The 24,806-nt window shown below is 33.6% G+C and overlaps 1 protein-coding gene across 2 annotated transcripts in view; it reads left to right on the top strand.

Moving 5' to 3' along the window:
• The window catches only part of TRIQK (triple QxxK/R motif containing), a 92,869-nt gene that overhangs the window by 36,696 nt on the left and 31,367 nt on the right, over window positions 1-24,806 (top strand). For both annotated transcript variants that reach the window (XM_082858527.1, XM_082858526.1), the window contains one exon: window positions 16,052-16,133. In XM_082858527.1, coding sequence (XP_082714653.1) covers window positions 16,073-16,133 — 61 coding nt within the window. In that variant the 5' untranslated portion in view covers window positions 16,052-16,072. The remainder of the gene's footprint in view (window positions 1-16,051; window positions 16,134-24,806) is intronic.

Raw genomic sequence — 24,806 nt, 5'->3', positions numbered from 1 at the left:
TAGTTTTTTGCTGGGTAGTATCTCATTATATGAATAAACTGCAGTTTATCAGTTTTTCTCTTGATCAGCATTGGACTTGTTTCCACTTTTTGGCTACTATGAATAAAAATGCTATGAACACCCTTGTACAAAGCTTTTTTTGTAGACATATGTAGTTATCTCTCTTAGATAAATACATAGGAGTAGAATTGTTGGTAGTTAATTTTGTAAGAAATTGCTAAACAATTTTCCAAAGTGGTTGTATGATTTTACAACTTATATACATGAGAGTTTCAGTTGTTCCACATCCTCTCAATATTTTGTAGAGTAAATCTTTATTTGAATCATTCTAGTGGGTGTATAGTGATATTTCAATTCTAATTTTAATATGCATTTTGCTGATTACTAATGGTGTTGAGAACTTTTTCGTGTGCTTGTTTGTTATTTGCATATCTTCTTTGGTGAAGTTTCTGTTCAAGTCTTTTACCCATTTTTTGTTGAGCTGTATGTCTTATATTATTGAGTAGCTCTTTATACATTCTGGATGCAAGTTCTTTTTGTCAGATACAGGTATTATGAATATTTACTTCCTATAGGTAACTCACCTACTTATTTTCTTACTTGATAAAGTTCAGTACATCCTTTTCTTTTTGCTTTTATGGTGCATACCATCTGTGTTCTCTCTAAGTGTTATTTGCCTACCCCAAGGTCATGAAAATAAACTTTTTTCCTAGAGCTTCATTGTTTTGTTGTTTTTCTCTTTTGTTTAGGTCTATGGTCTATCCTCAATTGAGTTTTGTGTGTGGTATGAGATAGGGGTCTTTTTTTTTTTTTTTCCCCATAAGGACATAGAGTTGTTCCAGCACTATTTGTTGATACTGTAATTACTTTAGTTCTAAGTATAGATGAAGGGTAGTCCCAATCACTAAGATTCCTCTTTTGGAACATGACTTTTTGGAGTCATACAGATTACTGTCTTGTAGTTACTTTTCTAATGAACTTTTATATCAATGTTGGCAAGTGATCAGGATTTTGGAAATCACATTTTCACACATTCGAGTTTTTACATACTCTTTCTGCAGCTACAAAGGAAATTAATTTGGCAAAGTAAAGATGAAATGGTCACCTTGATCCTTGAAAATATAAGGAAGACCACTGTTTAGCTCTCCAGTTTTATACAATAGGAATTTGTGCCTATTACAGACTTATCTCACTATTACACTTATGTCAAGGTATACATTGTCTACTTGGATGCTGTGTCACATTTTGATAGTCTTTTAATTACTTATTTTTCACTTCCTCAAGTGTGGAGAATTATCTCAGGAGATCTGAATCATGTACCCTTGCTTGAAATATTAAAATATAGATTCCATGAGTGGGGGAGGGGTACGGAAGTGACATTTAAAGTAAATTGCAGAGTTTCAAAATCATGGACCTAAAAGCTGAATTTGATAGTGCACTGGAACATGAGCAGGGAACAAATGACAAACTTGGATCATTAATGCTTCTTTATACCAAGGATTTTTGCGTCATATAGGAAAAAGGCCATAATTTGGATGACTTAAGTATGTTAATTACATGATCAGCTTTGAAATTTTAAAACATTACTCTGGAATGTTAGATCAGGGACCCTTATCTTCTTCATTTACTACTTTCTTCAGTTCAGCTTCTAGCATAAGATTGTATTTCATGATTGATTCTCAATTCTGATCAAGCTATAGCCAAACATCTTTTTTGCCTGTTTATAACTTAATACTTAGGTTAGAGGGTTTTTTTTTTTGTTTTTTTTTAAGTGAGAGTCTATCTTGTAGTCTTAAAAACTGAGATGGTTAATTTTTTGTGGTCATGGGTTGAATTTTTTTTAATAACCTTTGTTTCGATCTGTATTTAAATGTCACAGTCTGGATTGAATGCTTTTTCTGGAAGCAGAGACATATGTGAAGGCTTCAGGTTTCTTATTTCTTTACATGTTCTTTCTGAATTTCATAAAAAAGATATAAATGAGCAATAAAATAAGTTGGTTGGAATGTGATTAAATATAACACTACCTTTGTTTTTTTTTAAAGGTCACATATTATGCTTAAAAATATGTATGGGAAATTGCTGTGCAAAATTCAGGTTAAGAAAGGATATTAAAAACAAAAGTATTCTCTTTAATTTTAAAAGTCCTAAAGAGTGTACAGTTTTAATGGAGTAAAAATTAATTATGAATTATTTTAATATGCAATTTAGGTATTAAATAAACTTTTTTTCTTCCTTAAAAATGTGTTATCAAGTTTCAAGAATGTTAAAAACTTCTCTGATGATTTAATCTAAAATAATTCTTACAGCAAAATTCATAAATAATAACTATCTTATTAATCCATATTTTAGTTTAGCTGGGTCTCAGAGCAAGTTAGTTCCTCAGGGAATGTAGTCTTCTTTGTAAAAGAAGGTGATGAGATGTAATCTCCAAGGAATTAAATTGTGAAAACAATCTTGGTATTGTACATGCTAATATAAATCTGTTATTCCCTTTCTGCATCTATCACAACACACTTTAAATTGTGACTGATCTTGTATGCAAATAGCTGTCTTATTAGAAATTGTGGCTGTATGTGCTAATGTCTCCCTGGATTTCTAGGGGGTTTGCTATCTAACCATCAAACAATAGAAATGAATGATGATTACTGCAAGGCTTTGAAGAACAAAGAAAAGACAGAGCATTTTAGAGGTTCTAGATGTCTGAGGCATTGACAGTTTGCACCATACACATGAATGGGTTTCTCTTTAGATCATTTAAAATAGCCCCAATGTGTTTATTAGGAAAGTAAAATATTTTCCACCTTCTTGTGTTTGTGGCAACTAATAAAATGTGAGTCATTTGTGCATGTGTGTGCTCTCTAGGCATTTTTTTGTTTGTTTCAACATTTGTTCAAATGTAACCTTGCTTAAAAAAGGTTCCCTGGTGGCGCAGTGGTTGAGAGTCTGCCTGCTGATGCAGGGGACATGGGTTCGTGCCCCAGTCCGGGAAGATCCCACATGCTGCGGAGCGGCTGGGCCCGTGAGCCATGGCCGCTGAGCCTGCACGTCCAGAGCCTGTGCTCCACAACTGGAGAGGCCACAACAGTGAGAGGCCCGCGTACCGCAAAAAAAAAAAAAAATAGAATATAATAATTTCAAAGATAAGAATAAAGTTTAAATTTTTGAAATTTTGCATAAGGGTTATCAATCACCAAAATAATTAGGAACAAACATTTAAAACTAGTTCCTCTTTAATGTATCTCCTAGGTTGAAATTCTCTTAAAGTTTTTATATTCACAGGTTATTATACACATAAAATGTGTCATTTATAGAGTATAGGCCCTTATAAACCTTTAGGTTCTTTAGCTTTTTTTTTTTTGATATAATTTTGTGTATTTAAAGTACATTTTAAAGTAAATAAAGTCCAGTTTACTTTGGTGAAAAGATTCTCTATGAGTTCCTGACTTTTTTACTTACTACAGATAATGAATGAATAAAATACTGGCCTCTAAAGTGCTATCTCTGTTTGGATGTTTGTTTAAATGACTAGGAAGGAATTGGGGGAAACATAGTTAGTGACTGTTTTGGTAGGTTGCCTTAGTAACTTGCTTTTTAAACATTTAAGCTATTCCATAAAGGCAAAAAAACAAAACTAAATTGAAGAGAGAATAATATCTTGTGTATTTATTCATTTAAACTAACTTCTCTCCTAAAATGTAGTGATATCTTCTCTAGTCCCACACAATCAAGATTAAAATAACTTGACTCCTCTCTACAATTAACAAATGCAAAACAGTATGCAAATGGAATTGCTATATGAATAAATTATAATATATCTGTTGACATTATTTATGGTACTTCTTTATCAGAATTATTTTTGATATTCTGAATTACAACAAGTGAGAATATAGGATTAGGTGATGTCTTGGTTTCAATTCTGAAATTTTAAGCATGTGTTATCTTAGATGTAATAACTACATGGTTTATGAGAGATTAAGACAATTTATTTGACTTTTTGTCTTGCTTTGTACATTCCTAGATATTACCATAATATTAAATCTGAAGATTATTATGAATATAAAAATAAATTTTTAGCTGAATTTATAATTTTCCTATATATAAGTAGAAATTATTACTTTGGAAATGCCTTTTACTGTATAAAGTGGGGTCATTGTTTTCATTGCTCTATCTGTGTGACCATAAATATAAATAAACAATACAATTTGGTCTGAACAGATTTCAAATGTGTTTGGCATTTGGCATTGTTAATAATGCTTATTTACAGTTAGATAATTGCATCAGTTTATATGGAGACATCTATACATCTATTTGTTTTAGTTAGGGTGATACTACCTACTGTGGCAAATAGATGCAAAATGTATAGAGGCTCAAATGCTACAAGTTTATTTCTTGTGCTCATAGCAGTATGAAAGGGAAAATAAGTTGGTTGAATAGCTAGCTGTTCTCCATGCAGTCATTCAGGATCCAGGATGTCATGGGCTCTGCCATCTTCATCACATTATTAACAGGGTCATTCTGGAGGTCATCTCCATTTCAGCCAGATGAATGAGTACATATGAAAAGTTTTTAGAGTTTAGTTATAGAAGTAGCAGACATTAATTTATTCATATTTCATTAATTGAAACTCAGTCACATTCCCACAACTAACAGCAAAGGAGGCTGGAACATGTAATTGAGTGTGACCAGGAAAAAAAAAAAGAGAGCATGTAATTTAGGAAGAGCTTTTCCTACATTCCACCTTTCTGGTCATGATATAGCCATGCACATCCTTTTTCCTGCCTCCCCAGTAGGGAGATCCTAAAGTTCCCCATTTACCGAATCCCGCACAAAGTCAAGGATCTCAAGCCAATGCACTGTCTGGTTACTTGAGGTTTACAGACTATGAAGTTTACCTACTGTTTCCCAGCCTCACCAGGCCCCTAATAAATAACAGCAAAGCAAAGGATAACTGCTTCATAGCTCCAATAATCACTCCCATTTAGAAAGGGAAGAATGGGAAACACACAGGGATCATTGATCCATGCTGTGCAGGATACCGCTGAGAAGGCCCATTATACTGACAGTAGAAGTTTCTTGCTTAGACCCTAGTTATGGTCTTTTTTAGAGAAATTCCCTTGTCATGGCTCTACCTTTTGGATGGTTCTCCTTCCTTGTCTCATATGAAGTGAGTGTTACAAATCCACAAAGTTTGCCTTCTTTGGGGGCAGCACTCTGCTGGTTTAAGTTTAGAGGCCCAGGGATTGGTTTTCATTCACAGAATTTTTAAACAAAATTTCTGGTTTCCCTGTAAATATAGTTCCCTCATATTTTAGTAACATTTTTACCATTTCTAGTTAGTTCCATGTGCCAGTAATCACACTGCGATTTCTTTCTTAGACATGGTTCTCAAGTCTGCTTTCTTTATAAACATCAGATCTCCCACGCGTCTCTTTCTATAGTGGCTGCCTCTAGGTGATCTGGAACATTACGTTCAGGTGAGAAAGGAACACCCTTGATCTGCTCTTTGCCCCCCTCTCTCTCTCTTTTTTAACTGAGATGTCTTAATGAGCATTTGTTTTTCAAAATCTGTTTAACTGTCTTCAAAAATTTTTTTAAAGTTTTATTGAAGTATAGTTGATTTACAATGCTGTGTTAATTTCTGCTGTACAGCAAAGTGATTCTGTTATACATATATATACATTCATTTTTTAAAATATTTTTTCCATTATGGTTTATCATAGGATATTGAATATAGTTCTCTGTACTCTACAGTAGGACCTTGTTGTTTTAGCCATTCTATATATAATAGTTTACATCTGCTAACCCCAACCTCCCACTCCATCCCTCCCCCAACCCCCTCTGAGTCTGTTTCTGTTTCGTAGATAGGTTCATTTGTGTCATATTCTAAATGTAAGTGATATCATATGGTATTTGTCTTTCTCTTTCTGACTTCCCTTAATATGATTATCTCTAGTTGCATCCATGTTGCTGCAAATGGTATTATTTCATTCTTTTTTTATGGGTGGGTAATGTTCCACTTTGTGTGTGTGTATAGATAGATACATAGATAGATAGATAGATAGTTAGATATCTCATCATCTTCTTTATCTATTCATCTATCGATGGACATTTAGGTTGTTAACATGTCTTGACTATTGTGAATAGTGTTGCTATGAACATAGGGGTGCATGTATCTTTTTGAATTATAGTTTTGTCTGGGTATATGCCCAGGAGTAGGATTGCTGGATCATATGGTAATTCTATTTTTAGTTTTCTGAGGAAGCTCCATACTGTTTTGCAAAGTGGCTGTACCAACTTACACTCCTACCAACATATAGGTTTCCTTTTTCTCCACATCTTCTCCAGCATCTGTTATTTGTAGACTTTTTAATGATGGCCATTATGACTGGTGTGAGGTAGTACCTCATTGAATTTTTTTCAATTATATTTTTTATTGAAAGTGGGCATAGAGGAAACCTACCTCAACATAAAAAAAGGCCATATATGACAAACCCACAGCAAACCTAATTCTCAATGGTGGAAAACTGAAGGCATTTCCTCTAAAATCAGGAACAAGGCAAGGGTGCCCACTCTCACTACTATTATTCAAGAAAGATTTGGAAGTCCTAGCCATGGTGATCAGAGAAGAAAAAGAAATAAAAGGAATCCAAATTGTCAAAGAAGAGTAAAATTGTCACTGTTTGCAGATGACATGATACTATATGTAGAAAATCCTAAAGATGCTACCAGAAAACTACAAGAGCTAATCAATGAATTTAGTAAAGTTGCAGGATACAAAATTAATACACAGAAATCTCTTGCATTCCCATACACTAACAATGAAAGGTCAGAAAAAGAAATTAAGGAAACAATCCCATTCACTACTGCAACAAAAATAATAAAATATCTAGGAATAAACCTACCTAAGGAGGCAAAAGACCTGTATGCAGAAAACTATAAGATACTGATGAAAGAAATCAAAGATGACACAAACAGATGGAGAGATATACCATGTTCTTGGACTGGAAAAATCAATATTGTGAAAATGACTATACTACCCAAAGCAATCTATAGATTTAATGCTTCTCTTTAACTTTTATTTACTGCTTCTTGGCGTTTAGAAGTTGGCATTTCCAATCTTGTTCCCAAATTACTGGGCTCTCTATTCCCTCATAGTTTTGCTTGTGAACTGGCCAGTTCTTGCCTGACTTCATCTTTATCCTGTAGCTCCTTCCTCGAAGCATTGAGGAATGCTTCCAGGCACCCTCTGGGGAACACTTAAGTCTGTAATAGTCCCCACCAACATACATGATTCAATCACAATAGAATTTCATTTCTTTTTCAGTAAAGTCCAATGATAGTTTGAACTAAAATATTGCCTGCCGTGTCAGTAAACAAAGGATGTTGCAGCCATCAAGCCATCACATTACAGCCACTGGATGGTGAGCCCTGAGGGAACTCAGGATGGAGACAAACAGGCTGCCCACTGCCAAGCTCATCTAGCAGTCAGCCACTGTAGCCACCTGTGATAGTACACCAGAGGAAACTCAGGATGAGAAAACACAGGATACTGGCCCCAGGTAGCTGAAGGGCATATCAAAGGAATGATTTCAGTGAGCCCAGACTCTTGCATCTTCCCATACATAGAAAAGAGCTAAATTCCTTAATCTGAGCTATCTGGTTTTCTTTAATTAATAGTAATCTTTTGATGTTCCAACTACCTGGTCTTTGTTGCAGAAACTCCTGTATATCCTGGCTTCCCCCCTTGCCTCTTTGAGCAGTCTCTCAGAGTCATCTGAGATGCTTCCTCCCAGGCTTGAAGTCCTAAGAATGTTTGCTGAATAAAACATAACTCTCAACTTTTAGGTTGTGCAGTTTTTTCAGTCGACAATAGTAAATGAGTTACAGAATACCCTCCTCCATCCCAGGAAGATCAAGATTCTGTGTTCTTACAAAGATACCCTTATGGTTTCTCTGGAGATTATTTCCATTCTAGCCAACTGGAAGGGGAAAAAGAACACAGGATTCAACACGGGAGATTTTTAGTGTTCAGGTCTGGAAGTGGCACACGTGACTTCAATTCATATTCTGTTGATAAGAATTCAATTAAATGTTTGATTTCAGGCTAGGAAAAATAGTGCCAGGAAAAGGACAATATGGATTTTGGTTAGTAGGTTGCAGTCTCTGCTACAATATCTAAATTCAGTAAAAAGAATAGGATTTGAAAGATATGTTGTGGATTAAAACAAACAGTGCATATAATGTAGTGTACGGGGGGAAGAAATTTTCTTCTACCCTTCTAGGTTCTTCTGGCTGGTCTAAGAATTAAATTGATGTGAGACAGATTAACAGGAGAAAATCAAACAGAACTTTAATAACATGTATACATGGGAGAGACCCAGGAAAACAGAGTGACTCATCAAAATGACTGAAACCCTCACCTTAAATACCCTGATCTCCAGCTCTGTAACAGTGTGGTTTCATTGAGCATTAATAGTACTTGATAAAATGAATGTTACCAAGAATGAATAATTGGGAAATTTAATTGTATTTATTTGCACCAACAATTGTATCCTTGATAATTTATTTGAAAGAATTTTATATTTTCTTTTTCTTTACATCTTTATTGGAGTATAATTGTTTTACAATGGTGTGTTAGTTTCTGCTTTCTAACAAAGTGAATCAGCTATACATATACATATATCCCCATATCTCCTCCCTCTTGCGGCTCCCTCCCACCGTCCCTATCCCACCCCTCTAGGTGGTCACAAAGCACTGAACTGATCTCCCTGTGCTATGTGGTGGCTTCCCACTAGCTATTTTACATTTGGTAGTGTATATATGTCCATGCCACGCTCTCACTTTGTCCCAGCTTACCCTACCCCCTTTCCTTGTCCTCATGTCCATTATCTATGTCTGCATCTTTATTCCTGTCATATGCTTAGGTTCTTCAGAACTTTTTTTTTTTTTGATTCCATATATAAGTGCTGGCATATGGTATTTGTTTTTCTCTTTCTGACTTACTTCATTCTGTATGACAGACGCTAGGTCCATCCACCTCACTACAAATAACTCAATTTCATTTCTTTTTATGGCTGAGTAATATTCCAGTGTGTGTGTGTGTGTGTGTGTGTGTGTGTGTGTGTGTGTGTGTGTGTATATATATATATATGCCATATCTTCTTTATACATTCATCTGTTGATGGACACTTATGTTGCTTCCATGTCCTGGCTATTGTAAATAGAGCTGCAGTGAACATTGTAATACATGACTCTTTTTGAATTATGGTTTTCACAGGGTATATGCCCAGTAGTGGGATTGCTGGGTCATATGGTAGCTCTATCTTTAGTTTTTTAAGGAACCTCCATACTGTTCTCCATAGTGGCTCTATCAATTTACATTCCCACCAAGAGTGCAAGAGGGTTCTCCTTTCTCCACACCCTCTCCAGCATTTATTGTTGGTCAATTTTTGGATGATGGCCATTCTGACGGGTGTGAGGTGATACCTCATTGTAGTTTTGATTTACATTTCTCCAATGATTAGTGATGTTGAGCATCCTTTCATGTGTTTGTTGGCAATCTGTATATCTTCTTTGGAGAATTGTCTGTTTAGGTCTTCTGCCCATTTTTGAATTGGGTTGTTTGTTTATTTGGTATTGAGCAGCATGAGCTGCTTGTAAATTTTGGAGATTAATCCTTTGTCAGTTGCTTCATTTGCAAAAATTTTCTCCCATTTTGAGTGTTGTCTTTTCATCTTGTTTATGGTTTTCTTTGCTATGCAAAAGATTTTAAATTTCAGTAGGTCCCATTTGTTTATTTTTGTTTTTATTTCCATTTCTCTAGGAGGTGGGTCAAAAAGGATCTTGCTGTGATTTATGTCATAGAATGTTCTGCCTATGTTTTCCTCTAAGGGTTTTATAGTGTCTGGCCTTACATTTAGATCTTTAATCCATTTTGAGTTTATTTTTGTGTTAGGGAATGTTCTAATTTCATTCTTTTACATGTAGCTGTTCAGTTTTCCCAGCACCACTTACTGAAGAGGCTGCCTTTCTCCATAGTATATCCTTGCCTCCTTTGTCATAGATTAGTTGACCATCGGTGTGTGCATTTATCTCTGGGCTTCCTATCCTGTTCCATTGATCTATATTTCTGTTTTTGTGCCAGTACCATACTGTCTTGATTACTGTAACTTTGTAGTATAGTCTGACGTCAGGGACCCTGATTCCTCCAGCTCTGTATTTCTATCTCAAGGTTGCTTTGGCTCTTCAGGGTCTTCAGTGTTTCCATACAAATTGTGAATTTTTTTTGTTCTAGTTCTGTGAAAAATGCCAGTGGTAGTTTGATAAGGATTGCATTGAATCTGTAGATTGCTTTGGATAGTATAGTCATTTTCACAATGTCGATTCCCCCAACAAAAAAACATGATATTTCTCTCCATCTGTTTTTATCATCTTTAATTTCTTTCATTAGTCTCTTATAATTTCTGCAAACAGGTCTTTTGTCTCCTCAGGTGGGTTTACACCTAGGGAATTTATTCTCTTTGTTGCAGTGGTAAATGGGAGTGTTTCTTTAATTTCTCATTCAGATTTTTCATCATTAGTGTATAGGAAGCAAGAGATTTTTGTGCATTACTTTTGTATCCTGCTACTTTACCAAAGTCATTGATTAGCTCTAATAGTTTTCTGGGAGTGTCTTTAGGATTCTCTATGCATAGTATCATGTCATCTGCAAACAGTGACAGCTTTACTTCTTCTTTTCTGATTTGGATTCCTTTTATTTCTTTTTCTTCTCTGATTGCTGTGGCTAAAACTTCCAAAACTATGTTGAATAATAGTAGTGAGAGTGGACAACCTTGTCTTGTTCCAAATCTTAGAGGAAATGGTTTCAGTTTTTCAGCATTGAGAATGATGTTGGCTGTTGGTTTGTCATATGTGGCCTTTATTATGTTGAGGTAGGTTCCCTCTATGCTTACTTTCTGGAGGGTTTTTATCATAAATCGGTGTTGAATTTTGTAGAAAGCTTTTTCTGCATCTATAGAAATGATCATATGGTTTTTCTCCTTCAATTTGTTAATATGGTTTATCACATTGATTTGTGTGTATTGAATAATCCTTGCATTCCTGGGATAAACCCCACTTGATCATGGTGTATGAGCCTTTTAATGTGCTGTTGGATTCTGTTTGCTAGTATTTTATTGAGGATTTTTGCATCTATGTTCATCAGTGATATTGGCCTGTAGATTTCTTTTTTTTGTGACTGCTTTGTCGGGTTTTGGTATCAGGGTGATGGTGGCCTCATAGAATGAGCTTGGGAGTGTTCCTCCCTCTGCAATATTTTGGAAGACTTTGAGAAGGATAGGTGTTACCTCTTCTCTAAATGATAGGTAGAATTCGCCTGTGAAGCCATCTCATCCTGGGCTTTTGTTTGTTGAAAGATTTTTAATCACAGTCTCAATTTCATTGCTTGTGATTGGTCTGTTTATATTTTCTATTTTTTTCCTGCTACAGTCTCAGAATGTTGTACTTTTCTAAGAATTTCTTCATTTCTTCCAGGTTGTCCATTTCATTATGATATGGTTGCTTATAGTAATCTCTCATGATCTTTTTTATTTCTGCAGTGTCAATTGTTACTTCTCCTTTTTCATTTCTAATTCTATTGATTTGAGTCTTCTCCCTTTTTTTCTTGATGAGTCTGGCTAATGGCTTATCAATTTTGTTTATCTTCTCAAAAAAATAGCTTTTAGTTTTACTGAGCTTTGCTATGGTTTCCTTCATTTCTTCTTCTTTTATTTCTGGTATGATCTTTATTATTTCTTCCTTTCTGCTAACTTTGGAGTTATTTTTTTCTTCTTTCTCTAATTGCTTTAGGTGTATGGTTAGGTTGTTTATTTGAGATGTTTCTTGTTTATTCAGGTAAGATTATATTGCTATAAACTTCCCTCTTAAAATTGCTTTTGCTGCATCCCATAGGATTTAGGTCATCATCTTTTCATTGTCATTTGTTTCTAGGTATTTTTTGATTTCCTGTTTGTTTTCTTCAGTGATCTCTTGGTTATTGAATGGTGTATTGTTTAGCCTCCATGTGTTTGTATTTTTTACAGATTTTTTTCCGTAATTGATATCTAGTCTCACAGTGTTGTGGTCAGAAAAGATACTTGATATGATTTCAGTTTTTTTAAATTTACCAAGGCTTGATTTGTGAACGAAGATATGACCTATCCTGGAGAATGTTCCATGAGCACTTGAGAAGAAATTGTATTCTGTTGTTTTTGGCTGGAATGTCCTATAACTATCAATTAAGTCCATCTTGTTTAATGTATCATTTAAAGCTTGTGTTTCCTTATTTATTTTCATTTTGGATGATCTGTCCATTGGTGAAAGAGGGGTGTTAAAGTCCCCTACTATGATTGTGTTACTGTCGATTTCCCCTTTTTTGGCTGTTAGCATTTGCCTTATGTATTGAGGTGCTTCTATGTTGGGTGCATAAATATTTACAATTGTTATATCTTCTTGGATTGATCCCTTGATCATTATGTAGTGTCCTTCTTTTTATCTTGTAATAGCCCTTATTTTAAAGTCTATTTTGTTTGATATGAGAATTGCTACTCTAGATTCTTTTGATTTCCATTTGCATGGAATATCTTTTTCCATCCCCTCACTTTCAGTTTGTATGTGTCCCTAGGTGTGAAGTGGGTCTCTTGTAGACAGCATATATATGCGTATTTGTTTTTGTATCCATTCAGCCAGTCTATGTCTTATGTTTGGAGCATTTAATCCATTTACTTTTAAGGTAATTATCGATATGTATGTTCCCATTACCATTTTCTTAATTGTTTTGGGTTTGTTATTGTAGGTCTTTTCCTTCTCTTATGTTTCCTGCCTAGAGAAGCTCCTTTAGCATTTGTTGTTAACCTGGTTTGGTGATGCTGAATTCTCTTTGTTTTTGCTTTTCTGTAAATATTTCAATTTCCCCCTAAAATCTGAATGAGATCCTTGCTGGATAGAGTAATCTTGGTTGTAGGTTTTTCCCTCTCATCACTTTAAATATGTCCTGCCACACCCTTCTGCTTTGCAGAGTTTCTGCTGAAATATCAGCTGTTAACCTTATGTGGATTCCCTTTTATGCTATTTGTTGTTTTTCCTTGCTGGTTTTAATATTTTTTCTTTGTATTTAATTTTTGATAGTTTGATTAATATTTGTCTTGGCCCTTTTCTCCTTTGATTTATCCTGTATGGGACTCTCTGTGTGAAGTGCACCTTATTGACTATTTCCTTTCCCATATTAGGAAAGTTTTCAACTATAATCTTTTCAAATATTTTCTCAGTCCCTTTCTTTTTCTCTTCTTCTTCTGAGATCTCTATAATTCAAATGTTGGTGCGTTTAATGTTGTCCCAGAGGTCTCTGAGATTGACCTCAATTCTTTTCATTCTTTTTTCTTTATTCTGCTCTGCGGTAGTTATTTCCACTATTTTATCTTTCAGGTCAGTTATCCGTTCTTCTGCCTCAGTTATTCTGCTATTGATTCCTTCTAGAGAATTTTTGATTTCATTCATTGTGGTGTTCATCATTATTTGTTTGCTCTTTAGTTCTTCTAGGTACTTGTTAAACGTTTCTTGTATTTTCTCCATTCTATTTCCAAAATTTTGGATCCTCTTTACTATCATTACTCTGAATTCTTTTTCAGGTAGACTGCCTGTTTCCTCTTCATTTGTTTGCTCTGGTGGGTTTTTACCTTGCTCCTTCTTCTGTTGTGTGTTTCTCTGTCTTCTCATTTTGCTTCACTTACTGTGTTTGGGGTCTCCTTTTCGCAGGTGCACATTCGTTGTTTCCACTGTTTTTAGTGTCTCCCTGCAGTGGCTAAAGTTGGTTCAGTGGGTTGTGTAGGCTTCCTGGTGGAGGGGACTGGTGCCTGTGTTTGGTGGTTGAGGCTGGATCTTGTCTTTCTGGTGTGCAGTACCATGTCCAGTGGTGTGTTAAGAGGTGTCTTTGACCTTATTATGATTTTACTAAACCTCTCTGCTAATGGGTGTGATTTTGTTCCTGTCTTGCTGATTGTTTGGCATAGCATGTCCAGCTTGCTGTTTGTTGAGTGGAGCTGGGTCTTAGCATTGAGACAGAGATCTCGGGGAGAGCTTTTGCCATTTGATTTTATGTGGAGCTGGGAGGTCTCTGGTGGACCAATGTCCTGATCTCAGCACTCCCACTTCAGAGACACAGGCCTGACACCCAGCCGGAGCACCAAGACCTTGTCAGCCACAGAGCTCTGAAGAAAAGGGAGTAAAAAATAAAGAAAACTGCATAAAATAAAATAAATTTTAAAAATTATTAAAAGTAAAATAAAAATTAAAAGTAATAAAAAGAAAGAAAGAAAGAAGAGAGCAACCAAACCCAAAAACAAATCCACCAATGATAATAAGCACTAAACATTATACAAAAACCAAAGAAAACAATCAAAAAGATCCAGACAGGCAGAACCCTAGGACAATGTTAAAAGCCAAGCTATACAGACAAAATCACACAAAGAAGCATACACATACACACTGACAAAAAGAGAAAAAGGGGAAAAAAATATATATATATATAAAGAAATAGGAAGCGAGCAACCAAATCAATAAAGAAATCTACCAATGACAATAAACTCTAAATACTAAACTAAGATAAACATAAAATCAGAAACAAATTAGATGCAGAAATCAAATCCCAAGTCTACAGTGGCTCCCAAAGTTTACCACCTCAATTTTGGGATGATTTGTTCTCTATTCAGTTATTCCAGAGATGCAGGGTACATCAAGTTGATTGTGGAGTTTTAATCAGCTGCTCCTGAGGCTGTTGGGAGAAATTTCCCTTTCTCTTCTTTGTTCACACAGCTCCTGGCTTCAGCTTTGGATTTGGCCCTGCCTCTGTGTGTAGGTCGCCTGAGGGCATCTGTTGTTCCCTTAGACAGGATGGGGTTAAAGTAGCAGCTTATTTGGGGGCTCTGGCTCATTCAGGCCAGGGAGAGGGAGGGGTATGTAATGTGGGGCAGAGGCCAATGTGACATTGCAACAGCCTGAGCTTCACTCTGTGTTCTCCCAGGGAAGTTGTCCCTGGATCATGGGACCCTGGCAGTGGCAGGCTGCACAGGCTACCAGAAGGGGAGGGGTGGATAGTGACCTCTGCTTGCACACAGACTTCTTGGTGGCTGTAGCAGCAGCCTTAGCATCTCATGCCCGACTCTGGTGACTGTGCTGATAGCCACGGCTTGTGCCCATCTCTGGATCTCATTTAGGCTGTGCTCTGATTCCCCTCTCCTTGCTCACGCCAAAACATTGGTCTCTTGCCTCTTAGGCAGTTCCAGACTTTTTCCTGGACTACCTCCTGGCTAGCTGTGGTGCATTAGCCCCTTTCAGGCTGTGTTCATGCAGCCAACCCCAGTCCTCTCCCTGGGATCTGACCTCTGAAGCCCAAGCATCAGCTCCCAGCCGCCACCTGCCCCTGTGGGTGAGCAGACAAGTCTCTGGGGCTGGTGAGTGCTGGTCGGCAATGATCCTCTGTGTGGGAATCTCTCTGCTTTGTCCTCTGCACCCATGTTGCTGTGCTGTCCTCCATGGCTCCGAAGCTTCCCCCCTCTGCCACCCGCAGTCTCCACCCACGAAGGGCCTTCCTAGTGTGTGGAAACCTTTCCTCCTTCACAGCTCCCTCCCACTGGTGCAGGTCCCATCCCTATCCTTTTGTCTCTGTTTTTACTTTTTTCTTTTGCCCTACTCAGGTACGTGGGAAGTTTCTTGCCTTTGGTAAGTCTGAGATCTTCTGCCAGCATTCAGTAGGTGTTCTGTAGGAGTTGTTCCACATGTAGATGTATTTCTGATGTATTTGTCGGGAGGAAGGTGATCTCCACGTCTTACTCCTCTGCCATCTTGAAGATCTCTCGAATTTTATATTCTTTACCAATATCTAATGGGAATAAGTCAAATGCATTTTTACCTGTTGCTTTAAAAATGGATTTTGTGAAATAAATTATTTCTGAAGTTTGTAGATAGTTCTTTTGATTTTTTAGGACTTCATCATAATTATTTTCTTTCTTTGCAGCAGGCACTTTGGAGATCAAAGATGGGAAGAAAAGATGCCTCCACTATAAAACTTCCTGTTGATCAGTACAGAAAGCAAATTGGTAAGCAATGAATTCCCTTTGATACATTCTTGTGAATTCAGATGAAGAAAAAAAGCAGTTATGTGTGATATTAAGAAAATAACTTTTCCCTAATACATATGATGCACAGAATATGAATAACAAAGGACTGCACAGAATTTTTAAGGAAAAAAAAATCAGTGCAGCCCTGTTTACCTCTGAAGAAATACCTTTTTTGTACTTATGATTTTTCAAAGCTCTTTTAGATTTTATTAATTTGGTAAAGCAAAAATACTTTTATTGTTATTCTTAAGGCAAGGTGCTTGTGTATAATCAGTATGTTTAATATTAACATCTGTTTAATTATTTATTTTTATCTTTATAAAATCTTTCAATTCTTTTGACTCTTAGTGGCAGTAATGTGATAACCTCAAAATTCTCTATTAAAATTTTAACTTAGTAAAATGGTGGACTAGAGGGAAGTCCAGTCAACAGCAAAGGAAAATAACAGGAAGCTTCCCTGTTTTAGACTATGCTCTAGGTACAGGATTTCCTACCCAATCTTTTCAAGGATGCATGGAGTATTTACAAAAAATTACCTCCGTACTACGTCACAAACCAAGTCCCCTCAATTTTAAAGAATCAATATCCTGCAACCACAACTTTGAACAAAGTGTAGTAAATTAGAAATCAATTGGAAGCCAAAAAGTTAACTTCCCCTTCCCCACCCGCTACCCTCTCTTCTTACATGTTCCTTCCTTTTGCCACCTGTTCCCATTCTTTTGGAAATTAAAATAATAATCATAATAATAATATTAATAATAAAACCTCTTCTAAATAACTGACAGATAAACAAAGAAGTTACAATACAAGTCAGAAAATAAGTAGAAGTAATTGATAATAATAGAGTATATACCTGTTTTATAAATATGATACATAAGGCACACTCCATAAGGGAAAAGATGTTTCTGCAAAACAAAGGAGATGAAAGCAAAGTGAAAAATATTTAAAATATGTAACCAATTAAAAATTTACATGTAGAAAAATAAAGCCCTACTATAAATAAAATAATCTGGAAATCCAATAGTAAAATGGGCAAAAAATATGAGCAGGCAATTCATAAAAGAGGAAATCAAAATACACAAACAAAACCAAACAACTATTACAACAAAAAATGCAATCAAAAGAATCTTATGAAAGATTTAACTCACCTAACTGATGGATAATGCAAATTAAAAAACAGTATTTCTGACTACATTATTTCTTAGGAGAAGGTTTATGATATTTGATTTCTTTTATATATATCTTCCTTCACTTATAGGATGCAGCATGAGTAAATAGTGTGGGTTGTTATATTATTTATGTGTTTAAACAGAAGGACTGACTTACCAGATTGAAGTTTGATCAGATGGGATGTGCTAAACCACATAAATAAAGAATAACCATATTGGGGATCAATCCACATCCAATTCTTAAATAAACAATTCTTAGAATTTTGACAAGTGTATATATCCATGTAACCACATATGCCAATCAAAATATAGAACATTTCCATCTTCTCAGATAGTTCTAGTCAGTCCTTACCCACACCCCCCATACGCAACCACTGTTCTGATTTCTATCATCACTGATGACAGGAAAAATAAAATAAAGCATCAGCTAAGATTTTTATTGAAATTGAATTATATCTAATGATCAATTTTTGAGAATAGACACTCTAAAAATCTAAAGTATTCTGTTCTATAAACATTGCATATCTTTCCTTTGATTTAGTTCCATTCATATATATAAGAGCCAAGAAAGAATAAGACAGAGAAAGTAATATAATTGTAAAGTCTCAGCCCTCTTCTTATACTAAATTGTTCTGAGGATTCTGTGTTGTGCATTATGTTCCCGTATAGAGTTCTCTTTCCTGTTTCACTTCCTCTTGAAAATATAAGCAGGCACAAGATCTACCCTTCTCACAGGATGCTTGTGAGATCCATAAAAAGTGTTAGAGCAGTTTATAAAGTAGAGTGTTGCATGGACATGAGTTATCCGGGGTAAACTTTGCAAATACAGTAATCATGATCAAACAAAATATACCAAAATTAAAATAGCGAGGGCATACTTTTGTTTACTCTTTTTAAGGATAATGCACTGCAGTGTTTAGATTTTCATGTATATACTATAGAATAATATAGTAATATTATGTAAGTAATAATAATATGTGAGATTTTGTAAAGACAGAGAAAAAACGAAATAGAAAAGATATTAATTAGTTAATTAATTAGGATATTAACTAATGCGAGAATTTTCTCAAGGATTTTTTTTTCTCACTTAATGCGTCGGAGTTAGAAAGTACCAGAAGCCTCAACTCATACTAATGATGATAGATGGTCTATCACCGACACTGTCTTCCTTACATGGAGTTCTATGTAGACATTTTCCCAGATATGATCCAAAATGTGAGGAGGGAATAAAGCAACTAGAATTATTTTAAGAAGATATTTCAGTATTGATGGTAAAAAACAAAGTACAAATAGCAAATAAACTGAGTATCACAGTGTTTTTCTTTTAGTATGCAAGCTGTTAGTAAGCTAATTTAGATTGCTAATAAAGTTTCACAATGAATAGAGGCGTTGTATGTGTTCAGTGTTCACTTGTTACTAAATCTCATTTATTTATGTAATTTTTGTATGGTCAGTCAGTAACTATACATGGCAAAACCAGTGCCATTTTTGAATGATGATTTCAATATCACTGTTTAATATTTGTCTTCCACTAAAAGTTTTGCCTTTTAAATTATGTAGTAAATGACAGTGATTAATGGCTTTCACAAAAAGCCTTTCTTACAATAGTCTTTGCTCAGGTAAGAATCAAATGAGCTGACACTGTGACTGGAAACGCCTCGTAGATAGAGAATTTTCACATTAAATGGACACTACGTTAATTACTGTATCATGATCTTGAAATGTGTAGAGAACTGAGATGGAATACCCTTCTCACTTTTAAGGCAGTATACTAAGAAAAACTGAATATTCTGAAATATTGCTGACTGTAAAGGGAAATAAATTGGTTTGGGCCTTATATTTCTTCAGAAATAATGTTTTAAAAATAGATAGTGTGAGACTGGCTAATATTACATGTATTATTCTAGAGATAAATTATTTCAAAATTGAAAAATAATAGAATTTTTAAAACTTCTAACATAATTAAGATATTTTATAAATAGATATTATTAAATATATGAGGCCAAATAATACATGTGCTAGGTAAATCATATAAAAATTATAACTAATTTACTTATAAATTCCTATTTTCTTATATAACAGAGGTATTATAGGCATCTTGTGCCACGCACATCTCATTTCATCCTCATAGTAGTCCTATAGGAGCTTCATATTTTACAGATCAGGAAAATACAGCACAGATGGGTTAAAGAAATTTCTCAAGGTGCTACATTTGGTAAGAGGTAGAGCCAGGACTCCATTCCAAGAAACCGACCACAGAATCCCTTCACTATACTGCTTCCCTGGGGCCAAAGACAATATTAGGTACTGGCAGATGCAAAAATAATTAAGTCATAAGATCTGAGTTCATGGAATTGGCAGTATAATAGCACTATGGCTATTATGACTGACTGAGGAAACTCTGCTCATAATTTAGAGATACAATGTCCAAAATAAATTCTGGTATTTCTTAATTCTCTCTATATTTTTAAAAATCCTAATGTTATTATTGTGGTTTATTCACTAAAAATTCGTATATAATGGTATACGTATTTACTATTTCCTCTATTCCTAATTCTGTTTTATGTCCCAGACCTTCTATCTAAAATCATTTTCTTTTGTGCCTGGTAGACATCATTTTTTAGAATTTCCTAGAATATATGCCTGCTTGTGGCAATTTCTCAGTTTCTTTTTTTAAAAAGTGATATTGATATACCATTATTTCTGAAATATGTTATCTCTGGCTATAGAATTTGAATTTGGAAGGTTTTGTTTTTATTTCATTGTGTGTTCTTTCAATATATGAAAATATCACTCCTTTGCATTTTGTCTATTATTTTTATTCCTAGGAACTCAATCTAAATGTTATTTCTTTAAAAATAATCAATTTTTTTTAACCTCCTTTTAAGATTTTATGTGTCTTTGGATTTCTGCAGTTTCACTAAGATGAGTCTAAGTATAGGTTTGACTTCATTTATTCTATTTGGGGTTTACTGGGCTTCCTGTTGTTGTAGATTCATTTTTTAAAATATGTTCTTGAAAATTCTTATCCATTGTTTCCTGAAAATATTACCCCAGTTTCATTCTTTTTCTCTCATTTTTGGCAAATACCAGATATTCTATTGCTGTACAATAGAAAGGTGCATTTTCAGCTTTACTAAATGCTGGTAAATTACTGTCTAAAGTGCATGCACTCACTATTTTACAGTCAGAGAAACGATGTAAAATGTTGTCGATTTCTCCATATTCTTTGTTACTTTTTAGACTTAAAATTTTTGCCAATCTCATACACATGAAATTGTATTCATTCTTATTTTAGTTTTCATTTTATTACTTACTAAGATTAATCATCTAATATATTTTTTGATCTTTTGATTTCTCTCTTTGACAATTCTATTGCTGCCATTTTTCTTTTTCTTTTTCTGTGTGTGAGTAGACTAAACTACTATTCTTTTCTTTCATTTTTTTTTTTCATCTGTTAATAGATCTATATTTTCTTGAACCAATTTGTTTAACATCCTGGGATGAAGATGAATGAAATCTACTGAGTTGTTTTTCTTTCATTGCATTGTTTCATTTCTTTATTTATACTGATAATAATTCTCTGTTACTTTATTCCATTATCCAATTTGCTTCTTGCTTTGGAAATACCTTACTTGTTTAGTTACTATAGCTTTTATACTTTTATACTTTATTTTTATAGTCTTTAAAATGGTAGGACAAATCCTCACCCTTATTTGTTGTTTTTAAAACTTGTCTCAACTACTCTTGGTCCTCTATCTGCTCATGTGAATTTTAAAATTAACTTTAAATAGTCATGAAAAAGGCCACTGGTAGTCAAATTTGAATTCCATGGGATTTGTAGATTACTTCGTGGAGAATTTATGTCTGTATATGTGAAAATTCATATCAATTTTATCTTTTGAAATTATCATATGGCTGGTAAATTCAATAAATTTTTATTATTTTCTTTATAAAGTTATTGAGTATTTTTGAGCTAAACAGAAGTGATACATAATTTATTTGCTATTATTGCATATTTTTTGCTAATATAAAATTATATTTTGTAATTGGTTCTTGCTGCTATATAAACATGGTAATGAATTTTAATTATTAATCTTGTACTAAGCAACCTGACTGCATTTTATTAGAGTAATAATAATTTGTAATTTCTCTTGATTTTCTAATAGGCATAATTAAATTTTTTTTAACCTTTGTATTTTATCTTTCATATCTTGTTATGTTGTGTTTTTCAAGTATTGGATATAAATTACTGACTTTTAAGAAAACACTTCAATCATTTTGCCATTATGTATAATACAGCTCTAGGATTTTGGTACATACTTGTTGGACTAAGGAAATTCCCCTTTGTTCTTAGTTTGCTAAGAGTTTGTTTTTCTTTTTTAAAATAATAAAGTATGTTGAATTTTATTGAAGTTTTTCTGTATCTGTTGGAAGGATATTTTTGTTATTTTGGCAAATTATATTTATAGATTTTCAAATGTTAAACTATCCTTGCATTACTGATATATACTGATATATATCCTACTTTGTCTTGATATTTTTTAATACACAGCTGAAATTAGTTTACTAATAATTTAAGATTTTTTTAACATCTTTCTTCATGCATGAAATTGGCACCAACTTTCCATTCTCTTTCCATCTTTGTTCAGTTTTAGTTTCAGAGTCATATAAGATTTCTATAATGAATTGGAGAAATATCTTTTTTATATGCTCCAGGATAGGTTATATAAATTTGGAAATATGACTTTCTGGAATGTTTATAAAACTCCCTAGCAAAACCCCTGTCTGAAGCTTTTTAGGTGAGTAGACTTTTAACTACCTTTTTTTTCCATCAGTTAATAGATCTATATTTTCAGCCAATTTGGGTAACATATTCAGTGATAAAGTTGAATGGAAAATATAGAATATATTCATAAATAGTTATGCATAAAATTCTTTTAATATTTTAAAATTATAACTGTAATTTCTATTTTTAATTGATGTTATTTAATTTTACTCTATCTCTTTTTTCATCACTCGAGATTTGTTTAAATTTTTTAGACATCTTAAAGAATTAGCTTTTGTTACTAGATTTTATTATTTCCTTTTCCATAATTCTAGTGTTGTCTCTGATTTCCTTCATTGTAATTCTTTAACTTGTCTCTTTCTTTTATAATTATTTGAGTTGAATTCTTTGCTATTTGCTTTACAAACATTTTTTTTTACTAATGTATTCATTTAACGGATCAGTTTTCTTCACTACATTATTGGCTCTATTATATTATTTTAGAGCTTTCTTGAGTTATATACAGTTATCCCTCAGTATCTGCCAGGGATTGGTTCCAGGACCCTCTGAAGGTACCAAAATCCATGGATGTTCAAGTCCCATAGTTGACCTTTGTATTAATGGCTCTGCATCTATGGATTCAGCCAACCTTGAATTGTGTGGTACTGTCTGTATTTACGGGAAAAAAAATCTTTCTAAAAGTGGACCTGCATGGTTCAAACCCATGTTGTTCAAGGGTCAACTATGTATATATATATATATATATATATATATATATATACACACACACATATATATATATATATTTCAAATTGATTTTTAACCTATTGTTTTCTGTTCAGAAAATGTTTTTAGAATAATGTTACTTTTTGATATTAAGCTCTTCTCTATTGCTTACTATATATATGGTCAATTTTGTTAACATTCTCTCTGTACTTACAAGGGATAGGTATCCTCTAATATTGGGATGCAGTGCTGCTTATATTAATTGTGGTGTTCAAATCTATTTTGTACTTAATATGAATGTATGAGCTGTCATTTTGTGAGAAAGAATAATTGAAATATTCTCACTAATTCCATGAAGCTGTCAATTTTTGTAATTCTGTCATTTTTTACTGTGTATATTTTGAGGTTATGTTTTTGCTGCATAGCATTTCTAAATTTGTATATATTTCTAATAATTATTCCCCCTTTTCTATTAAATCCTGGCCTTTATAAAGTGCTATTATTTTTCTTCAGAAAATCTTTTTTTGTCTTAAATTAATGTTGGTAATGACCTTTCTTTTGTTTAGTATTCTGATTGACATTTTTGTTCCTACCCTTTTACTTTCATCTAGACTTTAATGTTATATTTTATGATTTTGATACAGCCTAAGAATCTTTGTTTTGGGGCAAGCAAATTTAATCGTATATTATTTACTGTGAAAAAAATCTAAATGTATTTCCACAATTTTATTTTGTATTTTTTATCTGTGGTGGTTTTTCCTTGCTAATCTCTACCCTAACCTTCTTTCCAAAAAAAATTGGATTGTCTTTTTTTCTTTTTTCTTTCAAATTTTAGTTTTACTTTTCATTTCTTTCTCTATTTTCTTTTTTGCTTTTTTGTTTGTTTTATTTTTTCTTCCATCAAATGTTATCTGGTATATTTGACCTAGTGAAAACTAAAGTGTATCAATACTTTTATTTATCCTAAACAATATAAAGATTTTTAACTCTTTATATCTGATTACTTTTTCCTGTTGTTCTTGTTGTTGTGTGTATTACTTTCTCTCTTGTTTTCAACAGGATAATAATTATTATTTTTAACTTTTTAATCACCAATAATTACTTAGATCTAACTTTATGTTTGCTCTCTTTACTAACCACTACCTCTTATATTTTACATCTTCCTCCTGGTGAAGTTTCCTTGTTCCTTTTGCCTGAATGCAAATATCTATTAGGGGAAAATTCCTCTGTCTCTGCTTAAAAGACAATATTGTTGTTACATCGTACTCACACTTGAATTATTGTTTCAGGTGTTTCTGATGAGAACTCATCCATTAGTCTAATTGTCATTTCTTTTTGGTGTATTTTTTTTCCTGTCATTAAGAATTTTTTAACATATTTTTCAACTTTAATTTAATGCAAATATTTATTTTTATTGGTAAAAAGAATAAAAGGGGGTGGGCTTCAGAATTGCTGTGATTCTTCATCCTGTGGATTCTCGTCTTTCTTAAGTTTCAGAAGGACTTCAATCTCTGATTTTTTTTGATAATGACTATCCTCCTCTCTAATCTCTCCTTCTGGAATTCCTATTATATATAAGTTCAATCTTCACATTATAGCATCCATATCTCTTAAAATCACTTTTATATTTCATATCTCTGTCCTACTCTGGATTACTTCTCAGATCTACCTTCCCTTTGACTAGCATTCACAAATTCTTTTTCCCTCTCTCATTTATTTATTACTATGTTTATCTTGCACCCATAGATGTATCATTTCAGTGACCTTTTTTTTGTCCTGGGTAAAAAGTCTATTTAATCATTTAAAAACTCATTCTGTTTTTATTGTTCCTTACTTTTTTCCTCTTTTATTATTTTAAATAGCAATTTTATATATTCTTTCAGATTTTTAAAATTTTTCCTTCTTCTTATGGTACCAACTTCCCCATTTGTTGTATTGGCTTACTTATTCTAGGTCATAATGTTTTCTTCTTTTTCTTTCTTATTTTTG

Source organism: Leucopleurus acutus, assembly GCF_964270905.1.
Source record: "Leucopleurus acutus genome assembly, chromosome: 17".
Classification (NCBI taxonomy): Eukaryota; Metazoa; Chordata; class Mammalia; order Artiodactyla; family Delphinidae; genus Leucopleurus; species Leucopleurus acutus.
Note: the sequence above shows the minus strand (reverse complement) of the source record. Positions and strands in the feature narration are given on the sequence as shown.